Genomic DNA, 21,988 nt, shown 5'->3' on the forward strand with positions numbered 1-21,988 from the left:
GATTACAGGACCCGAGCAGGGAAAAAACGGGAATATTTATGTTTCACGAAGCCTGTATTCAAACAGACCGAGCGAAATGACAAGTGAAATGAATGTTAAAAAGGTGACTTTATTATTTTCTCGAGAGCTGGCGTCACGTTTAAAAACTGTTGGCCACTTTTTCATAGTCCCAAGTGAAATGTATCACGAAACTTTCAGGTTCTAGAGTTTTTTACTACAATCTATATTTTAGTAAATCTACCTTTCTTTCAAGAATCTTCATCTTGTTATAATTCCATGGAATGTTTGTACAGATTATTCAGCCATGTTGAATTTGTTTATTCACAAAGCTGTAATCGTATATCTCAAACTTGAATATCTCAACTTCAACATTAAGATTAGAATACATTTTTTACTTTCCTTGCCCTATTACCATAGGTAAGGAAAGTATTGCTTTCCGAAAAAAATTAAGGTACCCCAATTTCTAAATTTCTATACGTTTCAAGGTCCCCTGAGTCCAAAAAACTGGTTTTTGGGTATTGGTCTGTATGTGTGTGTGTGTGTTGTGTGTGTGTGTGTGTGTGTGTTGTGTGTGTGTGTGTGTGTGTGTGTGTGTGTGTGTGGTGTGTGTGTGTGTGTATGAGTGTATGTGCGTATGTGTACACGATATCTCATCTCCCAATTAACGGAATGACTTGAAATTTGGAACTTTCACTATAATGATCCGACAAGAACAATTTCGATCAAATGCAATTCAAGATGGCGGCTAAAATGGCGAAAATGTTGTCAAAAACAGGGTTTTTCGTGATTTTCTCGGAAACGGCTCCAACGATTTTGATCAAATTCATACCTAAAATAGTCATCGATAAGCTCTATCAACTGCCACAAGTCCCATATCTGTAAAAATTTCAGGAGCTCCGCCCCATCAATGCAGATAGATTCCCAATTATCAGGCTTCAGATACAATTGAAACAAAAAAATCAAGTGGAGTAGATTGAGCATGAAAATCTCTACAATTAATGTTCATTAACATTTTCACCTAAAATAGAAAATAAGCTTTATACTCGAGAAAATGTGATTATTCAATTGCAAATTATTGTTGATTCTATTAAATCATTCACTATGAAGAGATAGCAGACCTCATGTGTGTCTCCAGTGTTATTGCCCTGTCACCAGCTGGCTCAAATATTTGAATAGTAGACTTGAGATGCGCGGGAACACTAGCGTCAGTGATCAATTTTCATAACGGCAAGGAAAGTTGTGTGAGTGCGCCACACCAGATTTTTATTTTTTATTGTCATCAAATTTTGAAAAAAGCAATAGACAACGTCACAATCATTATTCGCATTACACATACAACATAATAAAAGTTGACCTATTATAATTACAGTTATTCTATACTTTTCTGAAGGATCACTTTGGATACTTTAGAATGGTAATTATGCTTTTGTGGTCTGTATTGATCGAAAACTACAAAGGTGAGTCTCTTCATATGCTGAAAGTGAATGTTTTTGTGATTTTTCTGGCTTCAAATTTTTTAATATTTTTCAATTTATTAATGCATTTTCAAGTTTAATAATAATTTGTTTCATCTTTCTGATCAACCGAGATACAAATTTTTTAGTATAATGTATATTTGGACTGTAAATTTTTGTGATCTTTAAAAAAGTGTTTTCATAACCTCATTTGAACTATTTTTTATCAAAATTAGGGAGGGGAACAGTTTTGGGTTTATCCTGTTCATTCTCTCCCAATCATTAATTTGATGTTGTGATTAAGGAATGTAAATGAATTCGACAATATCTATGAAATGAGATATGATTCTCCATAAAGATCGAATCTGGTTTAGGGGTTTCAAAAATAATTTCAAACAGAATCTAGGATAAATTTGGCTAATCAGCAATAGACTTTACTAGACGATGTATTATATAGGCAAAGATTCCTGCCTGTGATACAGACTACACTTGAAAAATTGTTTATTTATAAAATTATTGATCACATTTTGTACAATTTATTGACATGAGGAAAGGCACGACAGGCTCATGATCAAAACTGTCCCATTCCAATTTATACTATTATAGTGAGAACTTTTCGGGACATTTTTGGATAGCGTAAAAATAATATATATTTGGAAAGCTTTGATCAATCGTAGCGACGGCAGATTGGGACAGTTGGGACAGTTTTGGGACAGCTTTGGATAGCGTAAAACTATATATTTTTGAAAAGCGTAATGCTTAATCATAGCGACGGCTGATTGGGACAGTTGGGACAGTTTTGGGACAGCTTTGGATAGCGTAAAAATATATATTTGAAAAGCGTAATGCTTAATCATAGCGACAGCTGATTGGGACAGTTGGGACAGTTTCGGAACAGCTTTGGATAGCGTAAAAATATATGTTTGAAAAGCGTACGGTAATGCTCAATCATAGCGACGGCAGATTGGGACAGTTGGGACAGTTTTGGACAGCTTTGGATAGCGTAAAAATATATATTTGAAAAGCGTAATGCTTAATCATAGCGACAGCTGATTGGGACAGTTGGGACAGTTTCGGAACAGCTTTGGATAGCGTAAATATATATATTTGAAAAGCGTAATGTTCAATCATAGCGACGTCAGATTGATATATTCTTACGGTCAGCGTAGTAATAATATAAAATATCCCAATATCAAATAATTTCAGTTAGTTATCCGTGGGATGCCAAGCCTGAATCTGAGAGTTAAGATAACAATTATTTTGTGAAAAATTCAACCCATTCGATAATATTATTATTGAATTAAAATTATTATTAATTTAATCCCAATTGAATGCTGTAATTGCTTATTTCCATCTGCAACTCATTCAGCTGTTTCCGATCAATTATCAATTGAGTACTTCAGAATGAAATGGTTGAGATGGAGCTAATAGTTTCAGAAGGAGAAGTGTACCAGTATTTCAGTGCTCTCTACTGGTTCCCCACTGGAATTGTACATTATTCGAATAAGTTAGAAATGGATATCAGTGTCACAGAATATAATCGGAGAAACTTCATCTTATATTGAATCCAAGCATCGAATATGAACCTCTATTGGCTGGTGATACTCGTCATCCATAATTTCAATCAATGCTAATCTATTGAGAGTTATAACTGAAGCTTAACGCTCACTGGAGTGGTGATATCGAACACAAATTTTGTTAACCTTCCGGCAGTTGCGCTGTTGTAAAAAGTACAACAGTGTCAGTTTTTCTGCTGCACAAAAATATTGAATGGGGTGGTGTCAGTGAATGAGTCACCTATGCATTCCAAAACTTTCCCCCCATCACTCCACTGAGTTGCAGTATCAACCGAGCAATGGTTCAGTCTTTAGGTGCCATTTAGTCGCGACAGTGCATAAGTCACACTGTGCATAAGATAGGGAAAGACTATATACGGAGACTGTAAACGAACCAATAACACGGAATTGATGTCTTTGCTTGATGTACCTCATTGGGCTATGAAATGGTAATCATCCAAATGTTCATAGGCGTAAAATAATCCAAGAAGATGGGAAAAGTAATTATACTATTGATTAATATGTTTTGACAGTAAACAGAGTACATAACACTTGGAAAATTGGATGTTGTACAAAATACAACACGCGACTGCTCGTGTGATTGAATAGGGCGCGACTACCGGAAGGTTAAACTGAGTCTTTATTTCCATACTAAACTCAAAAGCCAGTCCCCAATAGCAGCAGGCTGCTCACCTGAGTTTCAAACTCTGCTACCAAAGTGCTCTGAAGCTAACTTAATTCATTTGGATCTTGAAGATACCCTGAGGGAAGATACCGCTTTCCATTCTGGAATTAATTGGCTATGCATTGATTTATTCCCCTGGCGAACCAGAGTTCAATTCACCATTAAGTTACAGTTTGTGAAATCTCTCATTATGAGCTGCATTCACACCAAAGTTGTTCGTAGATATATTTTTCCGAAAAAGTTGTTAATTTTCTTGTAGAGAACGAGTAAAATGTAGCTTTGCTTTTCAAGAAATCAGCAACAAATTGCCGCAGTTTGTTGAGAACTCCGATTACAACTCTGGTGTGAACGTCACTCTATATTATCACAAGAATCAATCAAATACGATTTCGCATTAATGATTTCTAAGAAAGTAGTGCTTTTCAAGAAATAACAACAAATTGCCGCAGTTTGTTGTGAACTCAGATGAAAACTCTAGTGTAAACGTGACTCTTTTATATCATAAGAATCAATCAAATACGATTTCACATTAATAGTTGTACAGAATAATCAATCGGTAGAGGACTGCCTAGGCGCTGATGTAGTAGACGGGGATGGCTCACGTCAACTTGTCCCCTGATATCCGGTTTCAAAAGGAGACAGGTTGACGGGGTGTCAAATAGTCGGGGTGGCACCTAGACGCGTTCCTGCCTAGGCTACCCAAAAGCAATGCTATGTATACATATACAAACCATGAACCCTTGAAGCCCTGAGTAAAACAATAACAAAAGAAATTCGAGCGGTACCACGTGCAATGCTTCATAGGAGTATGGACAACTTCTCACAATGTCTAACGTCTACAGGAGTGTATGAACAAAAACGGACTGCATTCAACAGATGTTATTTTTTTGTACAAAATCAACGTTTCAATTTTTTCCTCTTTAATTTTTATAATTGATACATCCAAGGTAGCCTACACACTAAAAGAATAAACTTTGAGTTTCGTTGAAAAAATGAGTGTGTAACTGTTATTTTAAGGGCCGGGTTCCGAGCTCGGGATTTAGCTAAGTCCTAGACTTTAAAAAGCTGGAGTCAGAAATAGTATATTTTTCACCTAGAGCAGAAAATAAGATTTTTCCGGCTCAAAATCGGTTTTCAAAAGATTGAGAGCCGGAAAAACATTTTTGCCCGTGGTGCGAACGCCATTTCTCGCCACACAGAAAAATAAACAATATTAAACACTATATGAGAATAGTTGTTTACTAAGCACTTCCGAAAGCAGAAGTGGAAGGTGATAGCTCTAGCAAATCTGAGGTAATATGAATATCAGGAAATTGTCTAAGTATTTTTATTTTTTATTCTGATTTGTCTAAATAACCTAAAAGATTATGTTCAATTATGTGGGAGGTTGAGTTCATACTTTTTTATTTTTTCAAATGACAATAAGATGATATTATTATAAATGATTTAATTATTGAATAATGAACACAAATAATGAAAAGTTTTTTGATCACCTTTCTTAGTTCCATTTTAGCGGCTGGAAAGGGTACTCTTTCTGGCCTAGGCCGGAAAGAAACCTGTTCTGACGTCAGACGAGAGTCGTCTGCAAACAATGCCTTTCAGATCTATGTAGGGACTGGAAAACAGTTGCTTTCTGTGCAGTGTGGCGAAAATTAGTTTTCGCCACACTGCACAGAAAGCAGCTGTTTTCCAGTCCCTACGTAGATCTGAAAGACCTTGTTTGCAGACGACGTCAGAAAAGGGTTTCTTTTCCGATCTAGTTGTCTCTTTCCAGCCGCTCATGGAAGTAGTTAGTAAGTCATCCGCTAGATCGGGCGAGTATCCACTTTCATCATCAGCTGAAGTCGCCATGATTTCAGTTCCAGTTTCGAATCAAACTAATTCGCTTCGCAACCAGTTTTATTCAATTATTTATTGTTGATTAGTGCATTCCGAATTTTCAAAAATGCTTGAAGATGACTGTGGTATTCCAAGTGAAATTTTAAAAGAATCTGAAATCCTGATTGCAAATCTTCTACCACTAAAATCGAGAGATAGGTACGATAGCTTAACGAGTACCTATTCTTTATTTTGTATTCTTTATTTATTTTGTCAGCAATACCTGTAGTGTGGCGGAAAATATTGTTCGCACCACGGGCAAAAATGTTTTTCCAGCTCTCAATCTTTTCTAGTCCGAGGCCTACGGCCTCGGACTTGAAAACCTATTTCGAGCTGGAAAAATCTCATTTTCTGCTCTAGGTGCGAACTATACCATTTCCAAAACGGGGCGTAGTTGCAGTCATTTTCATAGTCACGTTTGAATTAAATTTCGAAAAGCTAGAAAACTGAACACAAAATAAATTAAAGAGAAAATAGTGTAAAGTTTCAGCTATTTTGAATTATTCAGGAATGTCTAATTTCGTCAAGGAAAAACGTTTCCAATTATAGAAATGAGAAAATAAAAACCACAACTACTGTTATAAAAGCTGCGACTACGTCACGTTTTGGAAAGCCAATTCTCTAACTCCAGCTGTTCAAAGTCTATGACTTAGCTAGATCCCGAGCTCGGAAACCGGCCCTTACAGTCTTGAATACCTCCCTGCCCAACACTGTAGAAGCTTGTGCTAAGTTTAAGGCTAGGCACACACCAGTTAGTCAAGTCAAGACAAGACACGTTTAGTCACAATACTTCACATAGTTGCTTATGAAGACATGTCTAATTGCAATGACTAATCGGTGTGTGCTTCATAAGCAACTATGTGAAGTATTGTGACTAAACGTGTCTTGTCTTGACTAACTGGTGTGTGCGTGTGTGCCCACCCTAGAACTTATCTCAGACTTAAGCCAGTGATCAGGCCGCTTGATACTAATGACTGGACAGGATAAGGATGGAAGAGTAGATTACTGTGTTTGGGAGAGTAAGGAAAGTATAGAAGGATCAATGATTAGATTGTGAGGATTAGGAGACAAAACACAGAAGTCACGGAGAAGAACTTCAATAAGAATAATCCAGACATGCATTAAGTGCTTGGTCGAAGTGGAATGGAACGATAATCAACAAGGATGAAGAAGGATTAAGGAGCATCTAACAGAATTAATCATCGAAGCTGAAGAGGCTTTCAGGATAAAACTTTTTCCACCAATCGATAAATGTTTGCATCGATTCTTATTTGTGCTATATTTGGCGTATCTTTGAATGTGTTGGATGTGTGATCCAATGGTTTCGATTTCTCATCGATTAATTTATCCAAGAAGGATTCACTCCATTCACTATGATAGAAATTATGATAGTGAAACGATTCATCCAACTGTAGAAACATTTTGTACTTCTAGAATTTTGGGATTCATCATTGTGATTTATACACCTTTTCTATGCTGATATATATGATTTATTAATGTTTTATTCTTTTCTGTCCATGGTTTATCTATTGTGAGGTCAACTTTATAATGGAGAAATTTTATCAACATTGTTGTTGCTATGCTTGTCTTCCATTCGACAAAGCAGATGACGCTAACCTTTTCTATCTCTGCAACTTTGCCAGATCGATTTCCAACAATGTGAAAATACAATTAATTGAAAATTTCTCAATATCATCTATGTTAATTCATTGAATCATTCGTTTTTTTTTCTTGGTGGATAAAATATAGTTAATTACTTTTAGCAAGAATATACAGTTAGATCAGATATACCAATAATTACATCAGATATAATATTATCAATATCAACAGTCTTCTATTGAAGACAGAGATTCAGGAACGCTTTTCTCCACTCCCAATGAAACGTCGATCTCACAATAGTCAAATATGTCATTGATGCTCATAGAGTGACACTGTTTGATAACATAAGATTGACATAATTGCTGTAATTTCGTGGTTTAGGAAGTACTCCCATTATAACGTGGACCTTACTGTCGTCCATTGGGTTAATTCGCGAAATCTTCCCCAGGCCGAGAAGACAATAAATTCTTCAACGAGTATCCTTTTCATAATTCTCAATTTGGAATGGGAATCGCCGTTAACGTATTCCGCTGGGAAATTACTAAACATGTCGGCTCTTCACTACAATATTATTCTCAAACGTTCCTCTCTCTTTCTTCTTCCTTACATTCTAAACATTGGAGCACACACACTGTGAAAGTATGTGTAATCTCCGGGCATTTCAAGCGTTTTCCTCATATCATCAACTAGTTTGAATAGGAGTTGCATTCAACTATTACCTCTACTATTCATAATAGTTTTGGGAAGCAATTTTGTTTCGTGATAAGCTATCGAAAAGATAAGTTCAGCTCCATGCGGCTTGTACTCCTGTTGTAAGGGTGACCACTCAATAGCGGTAAGCCTCTGAATAGGCTTACCTACCATTCATCCTATTAGATTTCTATCATGTCCTGAACATCCGCAATACTGGACAGAGGATGGGTCTACATTCAACTTACAAAAAACACATGATAAAATGTTTAAACAGGAAAATCAGTCATATAGATCACTCAGACTAGTAAACCCGCTTTAGCCTACATAATCACATACAGGACATAGTTAGGCAGTCCAATTATAAAACTCATCTAATGAATAAAACGGTCTCTCAACCAGCCAATCTTTGAGTTTCATCATTCATATTATATAAGGCGAGCAATTTCTGTATTTATATATCTGGTTATTTTTATATCTGGTTATTCTTATATCTGGTTATTTTCACATCTGGTTATTTTTATATGTGGTTATTTATGTTAAACGGATCTCGAAAACGGCTCTAACGATTTTCACGAAATTTGGAACATAGTAGGTTTATAATATGGAGATTCGATTGCTCTAGGTCTCATCCTTTGGAAAACTCGCTGAACGACATTAAAAGGATAATTCATCCTTGGCTGAAACAGCTGTAGATAGTAAAAAAGTGATTCTGTGAACAATCAAGATATCGCATCCCCGAAATTCATAAGATGACGTATAGTCAGCTGTGAAATATAAACATTATCATTCTACAGAATTGTGTTCTGTTTATCAATAAATAAAAATAACGAGCGAAGCTCGGTGCCCCGATATTGGGTTTCAAACCACAACATGCATCATACAAAAAGATTGAATTTTCAATATCTTCATTATAGTAGGGTCCACTTTATAATGACAGTATTCGATTAACATTGATGTTGCTATCCTTGTCTATTATCAATAATCCTTTATTATTACCATTCATCCTATCTTTTTATTTCATAAAAAGATAGGACCCCCGACTGGATCGTCCAGAAATGAGATCAGCAGGCTCGCTTCGCACGCCTGCATTTTTCATTTGAGCATTTTTAACAATAACTTTAATCAGATACTGCTATCCCTCTCTACAACGTTGCCTGATTGTTTTTCAACAATCATTTAGAAATATAAGTGATAAGAGTGTATATAATTGATCAGAGTGTAATATTTTGTGTTTTATCTAGTTTTTCAACCGTCAAAATTAAAAATTATTTGCTTCGTGAAAATGGACTGAATTCCAGGAAAATGAAATCATAACTTTATTTCAAACTTTCAAAATGTAATCTAAATTTGGGAGATAAATAGTACAAGGAGTGTACTTAGTTGTTTACTCCCGGTCAGTCCTCTCTTGTAAAAATAATGAATAAATATTTTTTGTGTAGTTGAGAAGTTGATATTGTGGTAATTATTCATATTGAATGAAAAAGACTAAGAGATTGTCAAAAAACCACTGATTCATTGATAATTAGAAAGACCGGTTTCGGTTATTACACCATTGTCAATCTCTGATAAACTAAAACTAAATACAAGAGCAGCATAATTTATACTAGTAGGCGAGTACTGCTATTTGTCGAGGGCATGAACGCCTGCCATTGGCCTAGCTAGACCTAGACCTAGACCTAGCTAGGCCAATGGCAGGCGTTCATGCCCTCGACCAATAGCAGTACTCGCCTACTAGTATAAATTCTGCTGCTCTTGTATTTAGTTTTAGTTTATCAGAGATTGACAATGGTGTAATAACCGAAACCGGTCTTTCTAATATCAATAAATCAGTGGTTTTTTGACAATTTCTTAGTCTTTTTCATTCAAAATGAATAAATAAATAAATAAATGAATATCCACAATCACACACATAAAAGACGTGATTAACAAAATTATTAATCTCAATAATGGAAATTAATTGAAATATATATTGTTTTGAAGCATGAAATACAATTGATGATTTTTAACAAGAATGTACAGTGTTGATATTCATCAGATATACCCGCATCAGCTACATTCTATACAAGGCAGTGGAGTGGCAAGGTAGAATATCGGCAAAGCTTTCCTCCTTTCTTCCTCCTATGCAATTATAACGTAGACCTCACTATAGTATTTGAGAAGAGGTTACTTCGGATCATCACCTGTATATTTCCAAAGAGCAGCCTGTAGACTTTTGGCTTGGAATTCCGATTCAATTACAAAGCTCATTTCAACAATTTCAGGTTCTAGGGAATCATGACAATAACTCTTTCTGACCCTTTGGTCAGCCTTGAATCTGCAGCCTATCTCCTCTTTCGCACCTGGGTTTTAGCTTTCTCCTTTAAGCACTTCCACGTTCTCTTATCCCACATGGTGACCCTTACACATTCTTTTATTGGGCTCTGTTCGTTACTTGTAGGCCTCTACATGGCCCCAATGAGGATTGTAGGCACAATGAGAATCATTTCCCTGTGCTGTTATCACCATAAAAGGCTATATTTCTTCAGCTTAAAATTGCTTGTCTAAAAGATTCATTGGAAATGTGAACAAGGCTAATTTATTTATTGTCGTAATACTTCTACATAGACACTACACAACAATGATATCTTTGAAAACTCTCTCAAATTACAGGACAAAATGGAAGATATCTAATATAAATAATGAGAAATACGAATAAAAGGATTGAATTGAATTGAATTACTGCCTTTATTTTTGTAGAGAGCGAGGTTAGGGCGCAGTCGGCCCTCTCTTACACTTAACTCTCTATTACAAGATAACAATACAAAAAAAATACAAATAATATGATAAAGAAAAAAATATATTCCAAACAATATCTACTTATTTAAAATAATAACAAATTTTTAATAATTGAAAAGAGAAGAAAATAAATAAACTTTGAAAAAAATGTATATAACAATACTGATTAACGGTAGTGATACTTCATCACTGTAGTGAAAAAAAAGAGATCCTAATGTATACAAAATACAAAAACGACAACTATAGTGTTTGCTTTACATTCCATTCCTACATATTATTATGAATCTTGAAGTGAATAAGTAAATCACATTTATATTTAATTGATTGGATAACAGTAATATTGAATAAAGAATAATACTGGATAACTTTGATTGAAATAAATATAATATAACGACAAAATATTGAATATATATATATATATATATATGATAATAAATTACACTAAAGGAAAGAGAAATCTCCTTTTTCATCTTCATACTCCCAGATTGACACAATCACTAGTATAATACTAGTTGTTAGATATTAAATAGATAATACTCTTCATATCAACCAACCATCTTTATTTTAATACATTCAAGACTGAACTGATATCAACGTCCTGGTAATTAGTGTATTGAAATCATATGATAATAATAATTGTCATCTGTAACACTAGTAGTTCTGTGAATAGTAAACCTCGCGCAGTAAAAGTCACAGCCTCCTCTGATACTGTCCATCAGAGAAAATTCTGTTGTGTCGGCGAGGTATCGGTGTGAAAACGGCTAATGGCTGTTTGAGTTGGTGTATCGGCTTTGCTAATAATCTGTTGTAAAGAACTACTATCACCAAAAGCTTATTTCCTACAAGACATACAAGCAACTTGTCAGCCCAAGCTGAAAGCAGAGAGAGGCCGAGAGAAAATGGTATGTCACAATGTGTCACTGCATGCAATCAATAACCCACTGATTTACTATGAATGATTCTAGTTCCATTTTTACGGAGATATTGGAGTGTAACGAAACTCCTTTTTCACCCCACTTGGATGTAATGAGCTGGTTTTCGTGCGTCATATGGAGGCCGAAAATGATTGATTTCTGACCAGGCCGGTAAAAGTTTTACGGCCCTAGGGCTGTAAAATAACCATGAAGTTAGCTGATTGTGATTTGATGTGTACGTGATTACAAAATGGTTCATGAAACGGAATCATTTATGCTTCTAGAATTGAATAAAATATTCTGCAATAAGATACTTCATTTTATTTGGATGAATGAAATACAAATAAGATATTATAACTATTCAGATTCGTTTTTCAGAGTAGGATAGGACTTCTAACCTCAACTTCCACAGTCGACGATAACAAGCATTGTTGACATCCAGATTGTACAAATTTCAAGTGCGCTAAAACAGCTGATTAAAAAACTTTTCATTTTGTTTTCATTATTCAAGGCACAAAACATTCATAATAATATCATCTTATTGTCATTTGAACGAATAAAAAAGTATACACTCAACCTCCCACATAATTGAACATAATCTTTTAGGTTATTCAGACAAATCAGAATAAAAAATAAAAATACTTGGACAATTTCCTGATATTCAGATTACCTCAGGTTTGCTAGAGCTGTGACCTTCCACTTTTACCGTCGGAAGTGCTTAATAAACAATTATTCTCATATAATAATATATTGTTTATTTTTCTATGTGGCGAAAAATAGCGTTCGCACCACGGGCAAAAATGTTTTCCCAGCTCTCAATCTTTTCTAGTCCTCGGCCTACGGCCTTGTACTTAAAAACCGATTTCGAGCCGGAAATGTCTCATTTTCGGCCCGAGGTTCGAAATATACTATTCCGTCAATACTATCCTAGAAATGCAAAGCCAACATATAAATCGACGCGCAATCAAAAAGGAACATTGCTGACAAATTTTATGGGAATCTATTTCTGCGGTTTGCCGAAAATGCGGAACAAACAACAAATATACACAAAAACAAAAAGAAGAATGCAAAACCATCTACTTGGAACTTTGACCTCACTTCAATCGGTCAACAATAAGGTGCGTACAGATTTACGCACCGCGAACATCAGCAAATCAGCTGATGCCAAGCTTTTTATATCTGTATCTTACAGTTTCTGTAAAAATACAGATATAGTCAGCTGATCAAATGTGAATTGCTCATGTTCGCGGCGCGTATATCTGTACGCACCTATAGACTTTCAGGAAAAGTTTTATTAAAACCAAGTAAAATGGTATCTTTGTGCATCCAGAAGAATTTTATGAGATTTTATTGTTTCAATTTATATCATTGCATAGCAATAGTTGATATGAATATATTCATTTCTGATTGTCGAATAGAACCTCAAATTTTGCTGACCATCAACTACCGTAATTTCATTATCAGTGACGAGTTATACACCTTTTGTCCACTTTCTCAGGAGCGCTGTCACAATTCGACCGATCTCTTTGTTTCAGCCTACTATTGTTCATGGTATCACAATGAGATTCACTTCAATCTGACAGCATCTAGTATAACCAACAACAATGCTTTTCCATGCAAGCAACGCTGACCGGCTGTCGTCGAGGCGTGCAGGTGTCATCCTCCGCGTGTTGTCCAAAACTTTCGTTTGAAATTGAGATTCACTTGAAAATGTCAGGATTGGTTGAATGGGAAGCATTGAAGCCATTTTGGAGGACTGCTGACAGATGATCTCTTGATCTCACTCCAGAGATTGATGATCTGTGTGCCAACGTTTGCTTTTGATTATGCATGCAGACAACAGGCCTGACTCTCTCTCACTCTCTCTATCAATCTGTCACTCTCTCACTCCTCTCTCTCATCATGTCATGTAACATTTGAAGTGATTTGTGAAATTATAAATACTGGAAGTTCTGTGAACAGTAGACCACACGCAGTTCACATCCTCAAGTATCTAATGTCACCTGTTTGAAATGTTAACAAACTCAGTTCACGATTCAATTTGTGTTCGTCCATTTCCATGATAATCTCTCCATGTGATGAAAATATTCCTCAAATATTAAAAATTTTTTTCAGTCAAAAATATTATAATTTCTTCACCATTATCAAGTACATTTAATTCTCAATTACAATTAATTAATTAATTAATTTAATTTTCATTTATAATTTTATTTCAATTATTTCGATGGCAATATTATCATCATAAAAATTATCAACTAATAAATCAAACTATATTTACTATCCTTGCCCAATAACCATAGGTAAGAAAGTATTGCTTTCCGAAAAAATCAAGGTACCCCAATTCCAAATTTCTATACGTTTCAAGGTCCCCTGGGTCCAAAAAGTTGTTTTTGGGTATGGTCTGTATGTGTGTGTGTGTGTGTGTGTGTATGTGTCTGTGTACACGATATCTCATCTCCCAATCAAGGGAATGACTTGAAATTTGGAACTTAAGTCCTTCACCTATAAGGATCCGACACGGACAATTTCGATCGAATGCAATTCAAGATGGCGGCTGAAATGGCGAAAATGTTGTCAAAAACAGGGTTTTTGGGAGCTCCGCCCCATCTATGCGAAGTTTGATTTTAGATTTCAAATTATCAGGCTTCAGATACAATTTAAACGAAAAATTTCAAGTGGAAAAGATTGAGCATAACAATCTCTACAATCAATGTTCAGTAACATTTCCACATAAAATTAAAAATAAGCTCGTAGTTCGAGAAAGAAGATTATTCAATTTGCAAACTGTTGGCAAGTGTTGATTCTATTAAATCATTCACTATGAAGAGAAAGCAGACTTCATGTGTCTGCAGCGTTATTGTCCTGTCACCAGCTGGCTTAGATCTTTGAATAGTAGACTTGAGATGCGCGGGAACACTAGCGTCAGTTGATCAATTTCCATAACTGCAAGGAAAGTTGTATGAGTGCACTACACCAGATTTTTGTTGTAGACAATATTTAAAATCATAAACATTTATCTTATCTCCAGTTTCTTTTATTCAGAATTATCAGTTATTTTTTAACTGAATTTTTAGTTTGTCAGGTACAATAATTATTATTAGCCTATCCAAATTGAGAAAGACTCATTTATTCAAGAGAGAAAGCAATAGGAATGCCCTATACACGCTCGAATTCGCGCTTTATAAATGAGACCATGAGACAGCTCATGGAAGTGTGGCTATGAAGTACGATTACAGAGCGCATGCGCCGTTAAACGGTGCATTTCTCTAATGTCACTCCAGCCATCTGTGTAATCCACTTGTCAGCTGATTGATTATAAATTGATTATGATTGATTATATCTATAGTCTGATTAATCCTATATCCAGAGTAGACTAGTAGTTCTGTGAACAGTAGACCTCACGCAGTATTCTCATCCACAATTACCTGATTGAAACTATAGACCTTATGGAAATACAGCAATAGACTGGCTTCTCCACACATCTGTATAATCACTTGTCAGCTGATTTATGATGAATAATTCTATAGTCTGATTTTTACTCCAATATTGGCGTATGAAGGAGTCTCCTTTTTCCTTTTATATTATCCTTGAAATGAAAAATTTCCAAAAACCTTGTATATACGTCGACGCGCAATTAAAAAAGGAACATACCTGTAAAATTTCATGAAAATCTATTACCGCGTTTTGCCGTAAATGCGCAACATAAAAACATATAAAAATTCAAACATTTAAACAATAAGAGAAATGCCAAACCGTCGACTTGAATCTTAGACCTCACTTCGCACGGTCAATGATATCAGAGTATAGAGGAATTCCTTTTCCTTTCATATTATCCTTAAAATGCAAAATTTCCAAAAACCTTGTGTATTCATCGACGCGCAGTTGAAAAAGGAATATTCCTGCCAAATCTCATCGAATTCTATCAACGCGTTAGGCCGTAATCGCGTTACATACAGACTGACAAAAGCAAATCGAGTTGAAACATAGACCTCACTACGTTTGGTCAATTATTGTAACCATATTTCCATAGGCGACAAGCCTAGTAACATAATTGAAGAATAAGTCTATCTATCTAACTCCCCTCTAGCAAGAGAAGCCATAGAATATTATTCTCTTCTATTATTCCCTATTCTGTGACTGAAGAACTGTATTTAGTCTTCTTAATATTTCCTTATTCTGTGCTTGAAAAATATTTGTATTATTATTCTTCTTAATGTTTCCCTCTTTTGTGCCTGAGGAATAAATTGAATTTATTTCTCTAAATATTTCCCTTTTCTGTGACTGGAAAATTGTATTATTATTATTCTCAATCTTTCCCTCTTTTGTGCTTGAAGAGTTGAATTTATTTCTCTGAATATCCCCCTCTTCTGTGACTGAAGAATTGTATTTATTATTCTGAATTTTCCCCTCTTCTGTACTTGAGGAATTGAATTTATTTCTTTGAATATTTCCCTCTCCTGTGCTTGAAGAATGGTATTATTATTCTTCTTAAAACTTCCCTCTTCTGTGGATGAAGAATTGTATTCATTCTCCTCAATATTTCCCTCTTCTGTGCTTGAGGTATTGAATTTATTTCTCTGAATATTTCCCTCTTCTGTGCTTGAAAAATTGTATTAGAATTCTTCTTAATATTTCCCTCTTCTGTGCTTGAAGAATTGAATTTATTTCTCTGAGTATTCCCCTCTTCTGCGACTGAAGAATTGTATTTATACCTCTCAATATTCCCTCTTCTGTGCTTGAGGAATTGAGTCCATTTCTCTGAATATTCCCCTCTTCTGTGACTGGAGAATTATTGTATCTATTCTTTTCAATATTTCCCTCTTCTAAGCTTGAGGAATTGTATTTATTCTTCTCAATATTTCCCTCTTCTGTGCTTGAAGAATTGAGTTTATTTCTCTGTATATCCCCCTTTTCTGTGATTGAAGAATTGAATTAATTTCTCTGAATTTTCCCCTCTTCTGTGACTGAAGAATTGTATTTATTATCCTCAATATTTCCCTCTTCTGTGCTTGAAGAATTGTTTCATTATTCTTCTTAATAGTTCCTTCTTCTGTGCTTCAATTATTGAATTCATTCCTCTGAATATTTCCTTTTTCTTTGCTAGAACAATTGAATTTATTCCTCTGAATATTTCCCTTCTCTGTGACTGAAGTATTATTGAATTCATTTATAATGTTTCCCTCTGCTGTGTCTAAACAATTGAATTTGTTGTTCTGTATATTTCCCTCTTCTGTGACCAAACGATTGAATTTATTCTTGTGTTTTTTTTCTTTTATGTGACTCATGACTTGCGAATTGTAAATTGTTGTGTTTCAGATACATGGCGATAATGCGCCCACTCCGGCATCGTATGTCACGCCGTCGCGCCAGGCTGCTCATTGCGGTGGTCTGGGCTTCGAGCTGTCTACTGGCTCTACCCTGTCTCCGATACTCGCAGACCATGACACGCAAGTAAATATTTTCTCCAATTTTAGTCTAATTCTTTTTTTATTTCTAATTTTTAATCTCCTCTTTTCTATCAATTCATAAGCTACACCTTTCCTCATTCATAACCCACTCAAATCTTAAATATCCCGTTTGTAACCGCCCCCTGAATACCCCATAATGTCCCTGAATCTGTACCCTTTTTCTCTTCATTCGTCTGCACCGCGTAATCTGTGGTCTCTGCTGCTACAATTGACTCTCCATGCGTACTCTGTTGTCTCTGCTGCTACAATTGACTCTGTGGTCACACGACCATTTGATTTAAAACTGCAGTCTGCTCGGTTGAGGAAGGAAACTCAGTTTCCGAAAATTTCCCCATTTCTAATGTAAGTTTTTTCAATCTATTTGTGTATTATGTCCCCTGTTTTAATTCATATATATAAGCGAAATGGCACTCACTGACTGACTGACTGACTCACTCACTCACTCGCAGAACTAAAAATCTACCGGACCAAATACGTTCAAATTTGGTAGGTATGTTCAGTTGGCCCTTTAGAGGCGCACTAAGAACGGATTTGGGAAAATTCAAAGTCACGCCGGAAATCTGTGCTTTTCCAGCGTTTTTTTAGCATTTTCTCAGCTTTATCGATAACAAATGAACAGAAAATGTTCAAATTTAGTACAGAAGCTCATCTGGGGTGTAATAATGTTGTGTTAAAAGGAATTTAAAATAACGCAAAAGATACGCCCAAAATCTGCGTTTTTCCAGCGTTTTTTTTCGCTTTCTCAGCTTTATCGAGAACAAATGAACAGAAAATGTTCAAATTTAGTACAGAAGCTCAGCTAGGGTGTAATAATGTTGTGTTAGAAGGAATTTGAAATAACGCAAAAGATACGCCCAGAATTAGCGGTTTTTGCGTTTTCTCAGCTCATTCAATGCATTTCTCAGGAAAATCCATATTCGAGAGAGTTGGATAATGAATGATTTGTAAATTCTCCACGTCATTCCTATCTCTAATTTCAAAGGCTAGACGGAAGTACTATAATTCTCATAATATCCTAACGAAGTTTTCCACCTTGCGCTAAATAGTTGAAATTAATCGGTGATTGAAACGAGCGAGGAAGTACTTCGACATTATGATGGAATGAAGCATGCTAAAATTAAAAATGCAGGCGAGCGAAGCGAGCCCGCTGATCGCATTTTTGGATGAGTCGGGGGTCTAGCGGGAGGAGCCCCCTGGGTAGACGGATATGGCGAGCCAAGCGAGCCTGACGGCTAGTACTATATACAGAGTGTCCCACGAGAGGTATAACAAACGGAGAACATAGATTCTACGTGAAACTAGCAAGAAAAAAACTACAATCTTGTTTCTCGCAATGAAATCTATACTATATATAGAGCGTCCCACAAAAGGTGCAACAGTCAACAACCATAGATTTCACATGAAATCTGCTACCAAAAATGATTAGTAATTTCTTCTTATATCGATTTTTAGATATTTTTTCAAAACATCAATAACTGGAATAAATTCTCTACTGTTGTTTGGTCTCAGAAAAGAAAAACTCTGAATAAAGTGATCTTTAGCCTACTATACGGAATGTCCCACTCCAGTCGAAGACTGTTAGATGGAATTTATAACACAGACTTCTACATGGAATCTACAACAAAAAGTGTCCGGATATACTTTTTTACTTCGACCTTAGTTTTCGAGATGTCGATCTTCCAATATTTTTCAAACATCAATAACTAGCATAAACTCACTGACTCTTTTTTAAATATCCAGTACTGTGTTATTTCACAAGTGAGAATGATTGCATGATAGTTTAAACTATCATTAATGGATGAATAGAAGTTTCAACCATTCACTGTTCATTTAATGAGGATTGGAGTAGTAAAAGGCAGTTGGTGTGGTGGTAGTTTGAAATGAAACGGGAAAACAGACAAGCCAACGGAAGATATCATCATTATTCTGCTCCGTTATCACCTTTACTCCATGTCAGAGGCAGAGAGATTATGAGATCACAGAGAAGCATCTCATTTTCAAGCGGGATGTAATGAATGTAAACATCACTGACTTGTGATAGAGCACTGGGGAATCCTTTTTACAAAATATTTCTTTAGAATGAATATCCTATTTTAGCAGCTTATAGTTTCCAGTAATTTAAAGTGTTATCTATGTGTTTATTAGATGTACTTTGTGTTGACAATTGGTCGAAGTTATTGGTCGACTCTCTTGATAGACTAGAGGTACATTGGTTCTTGAAGTTTTTTTAATAGGAGTGTAGAGTATGAACTCTAACTGCTTATCTCAGTGATTTTGTTCATCATTTATCAATATTAATCCATCCTATCAACCTTGAGCCACCATCTAGCGACACCCTAGCAATAATCTAGCGACACCCTAGCAATAATCTAGCGACACCCTAGCAATAATCTAGCAACAACCTACTTACAACCTAGCGGCAATCTAGCGACAATCTAGCGACACCCTAGCAATAATCTAGCGACACCCTAGCAATAATCTAGCAACAACCTAGTTACAACCTAGCGGCAATCTAGCGACAATCAAACCATATTGAACATAATTGAATACTTGAATGAAGCAATATAATTAGCTCGGTTTCCAGGGAAGATTTGAAATGTGATGTATCATTATTCAATCTACAAGTTTGGGGAACCCATAAGTTTCCCAAAAACGATACCTTAGCACCTCATGCACTATCTACGTTTAACATGCTTAACCATGTTAACTTGTGGGTATGGTTACAATTTATAGATTTGCTATACAGACAAATTGCTACACTTGCTATTACTTGTAGCAATTGCGACAATTTGCTACAGACAAATTCTATTCTATCATTAAACGTAACATAGATGAATCAAAAAAACCAGTTCTTCAAAGGAATTCTCGTTTCAAAAAAATTAAACCCTGGATAACCGAAGGCTTAGTTCGATCTATTAGGGAAAGAGATGAATTGTATAAACAAACCAGAACAACCTTTCAATAGAGAATTATTAACTCATTATAAAAACTATAGGAATAGACTAAATAATTATTAAGAATAAGCAAAAATCAATACTATAAAGATAGAATAAATGAGAGTGGTAGAGATCCTAAAAAGTTCTGGTGCATTATAAATGAAATTTCAGGCAGAAGCAATAAGAAAGATGGTTTTCCTCTTGAACAGTTCGAGCCAGCTCATGATAGCTCCATTTCTCCACTAGAGAAAATCAAGGCTGTAGCTCAGGATTTTAATGATTACTTTTCACGTGTTGGGGAGAATTTAGCCCGCGCTGTAGATTCTACAAAACCACCAGTTTTGAATGATGAAAACTACCGTCTTGATTCGAATTTTACAATGAAACCCGTTAGTGAAATCGAGATTATTCAATTTACCTCAAAACTGAGAGCATGTCTGCGCCAGATACGACAATATTCCTACTAGATTCTTCAAACAAAACATACAAATTTTTTTAACTCCTCTGAAACACATTTATAATTTAAGTATTGAACAAGGTATATTTCCTGATGCTCTCTTTAATTTAACAAGGGAAGTTAACTGCTCACTGAATGATAATCTAAATAACGTATAATTTTCCTCGACTTAGCTAAAGCCTTCGATACAGTTGATAGATTAAAGCTGATGAGAAAATTGGAGATCATTGGCATTAGAAATAATCTTACAGCTGGTTTGAGAGCTGTTTAACGGACAGGACACAGGCTGTGCAAATATGGGCTTGAGAGTGAATTGATTCGATAGATTATGGGTTGTTGCAAGGCAGCACATTGGGACCTTTATTGTTTCTCATTTATATAAACCTGGCAAAACTTCCTCTCACTGGAAATCTATTTCTGTTTGCTGATGACACGGCTCTGCATGTTTATGGTAGAAATAAAGAGGAAATGTACCAGAAAGCATCCCGCGATCTCCACTTACTCAAGCATGGTTCGACCAAAATATCTTAACTCTTAATATAGGAAAATCTAAATTTATAGAGATATCATTAAGAAAAATTCAGGAGCCATCGGTAGATTCAATAGTATTACATTCTTGTACAAACCCAAATATATGCAATGTCAATGTGAGTCCATTGAGAGAGTTAGCTCACAAGTATTTAGGTGTAATAGTTGATGACAAATTAAAATGGTCGGAACATATAATACAATTGAAAATAAAATACGAAGATCTATCTACATTTCCTCAATCTACGTCAAATTTTATCTAAAGATGAACTGAGAAATATCTATTTTTCATACGTCCAATCTATAATATCGTCGGGTATTTTGGCTTATGGAGGTGCTTGTAAATCAATCTCAACCCTTTAATCATTACTCAGAAACAAATAATAAAAACTGCCTTGAGTAAACCTATTCGTACTCCTACTAATGAAATATATGACGATTTTAATGTCCTAGACATAAGACACTTTTCGTCAAGAATTTACTGCTGTACATGCATGGCACAGTAATAATATATTCAAAAGAATAACGCATGACCGTTCTACACGCTCAGCTAATTCTTTAGGCAGAGAAATCCCAAGATTAATAAGAACTCATTCAACAACCAACACGCACTATATAGCTCACATCTTGTACAGGAATATTCCTCTATACTCCGTAATTATGACTCCGTAATTATGACGACTGCACTCTTCTTATTACAAGAGGAACGTTAAAAGGTGGTTAAGAGAGATCGGTAGGGAACATATTGATTCCATAATCACCTCTATTTATCAGTGATTAATGAGTTAATCTCGATCCTGTTGTTTTACATTTTTAATGTATAGTATTTTAGTAATAATATTATAAGCATTACTTGAAAAATTTTTTCTTTAAGCCTGCATAAATTAAAAAGCCAGCATCTTCTCTATTATTTTGATATAGGTCACATCTATCATATCATTACAAACATGCACCTAATTATTATTAGTACATATGGATTAAGTTAGATGTATTGCACCAACAATTGTAGTACTAATGTAATGTTGTTTACCTGCTGATGATTAGT

The 21,988-nt window shown here is 35.3% G+C and overlaps 1 protein-coding gene across 1 annotated transcript in view; it reads left to right on the plus strand.

The window, feature by feature from the left end:
• LOC111052250 (tachykinin-like peptides receptor 86C) overlaps positions 1-21,988 on the plus strand; it is a 282,428-nt gene that overhangs the window by 210,226 nt on the left and 50,214 nt on the right. Inside the window, 1 exon segment of the mRNA XM_039419715.1 lies at positions 16,871-17,005. Coding sequence (XP_039275649.1) covers positions 16,871-17,005 — 135 coding nt within the window.

This window comes from Nilaparvata lugens, chromosome 1, assembly GCF_014356525.2.
Source record: "Nilaparvata lugens isolate BPH chromosome 1, ASM1435652v1, whole genome shotgun sequence".
Classification (NCBI taxonomy): Eukaryota; Metazoa; Arthropoda; class Insecta; order Hemiptera; family Delphacidae; genus Nilaparvata; species Nilaparvata lugens.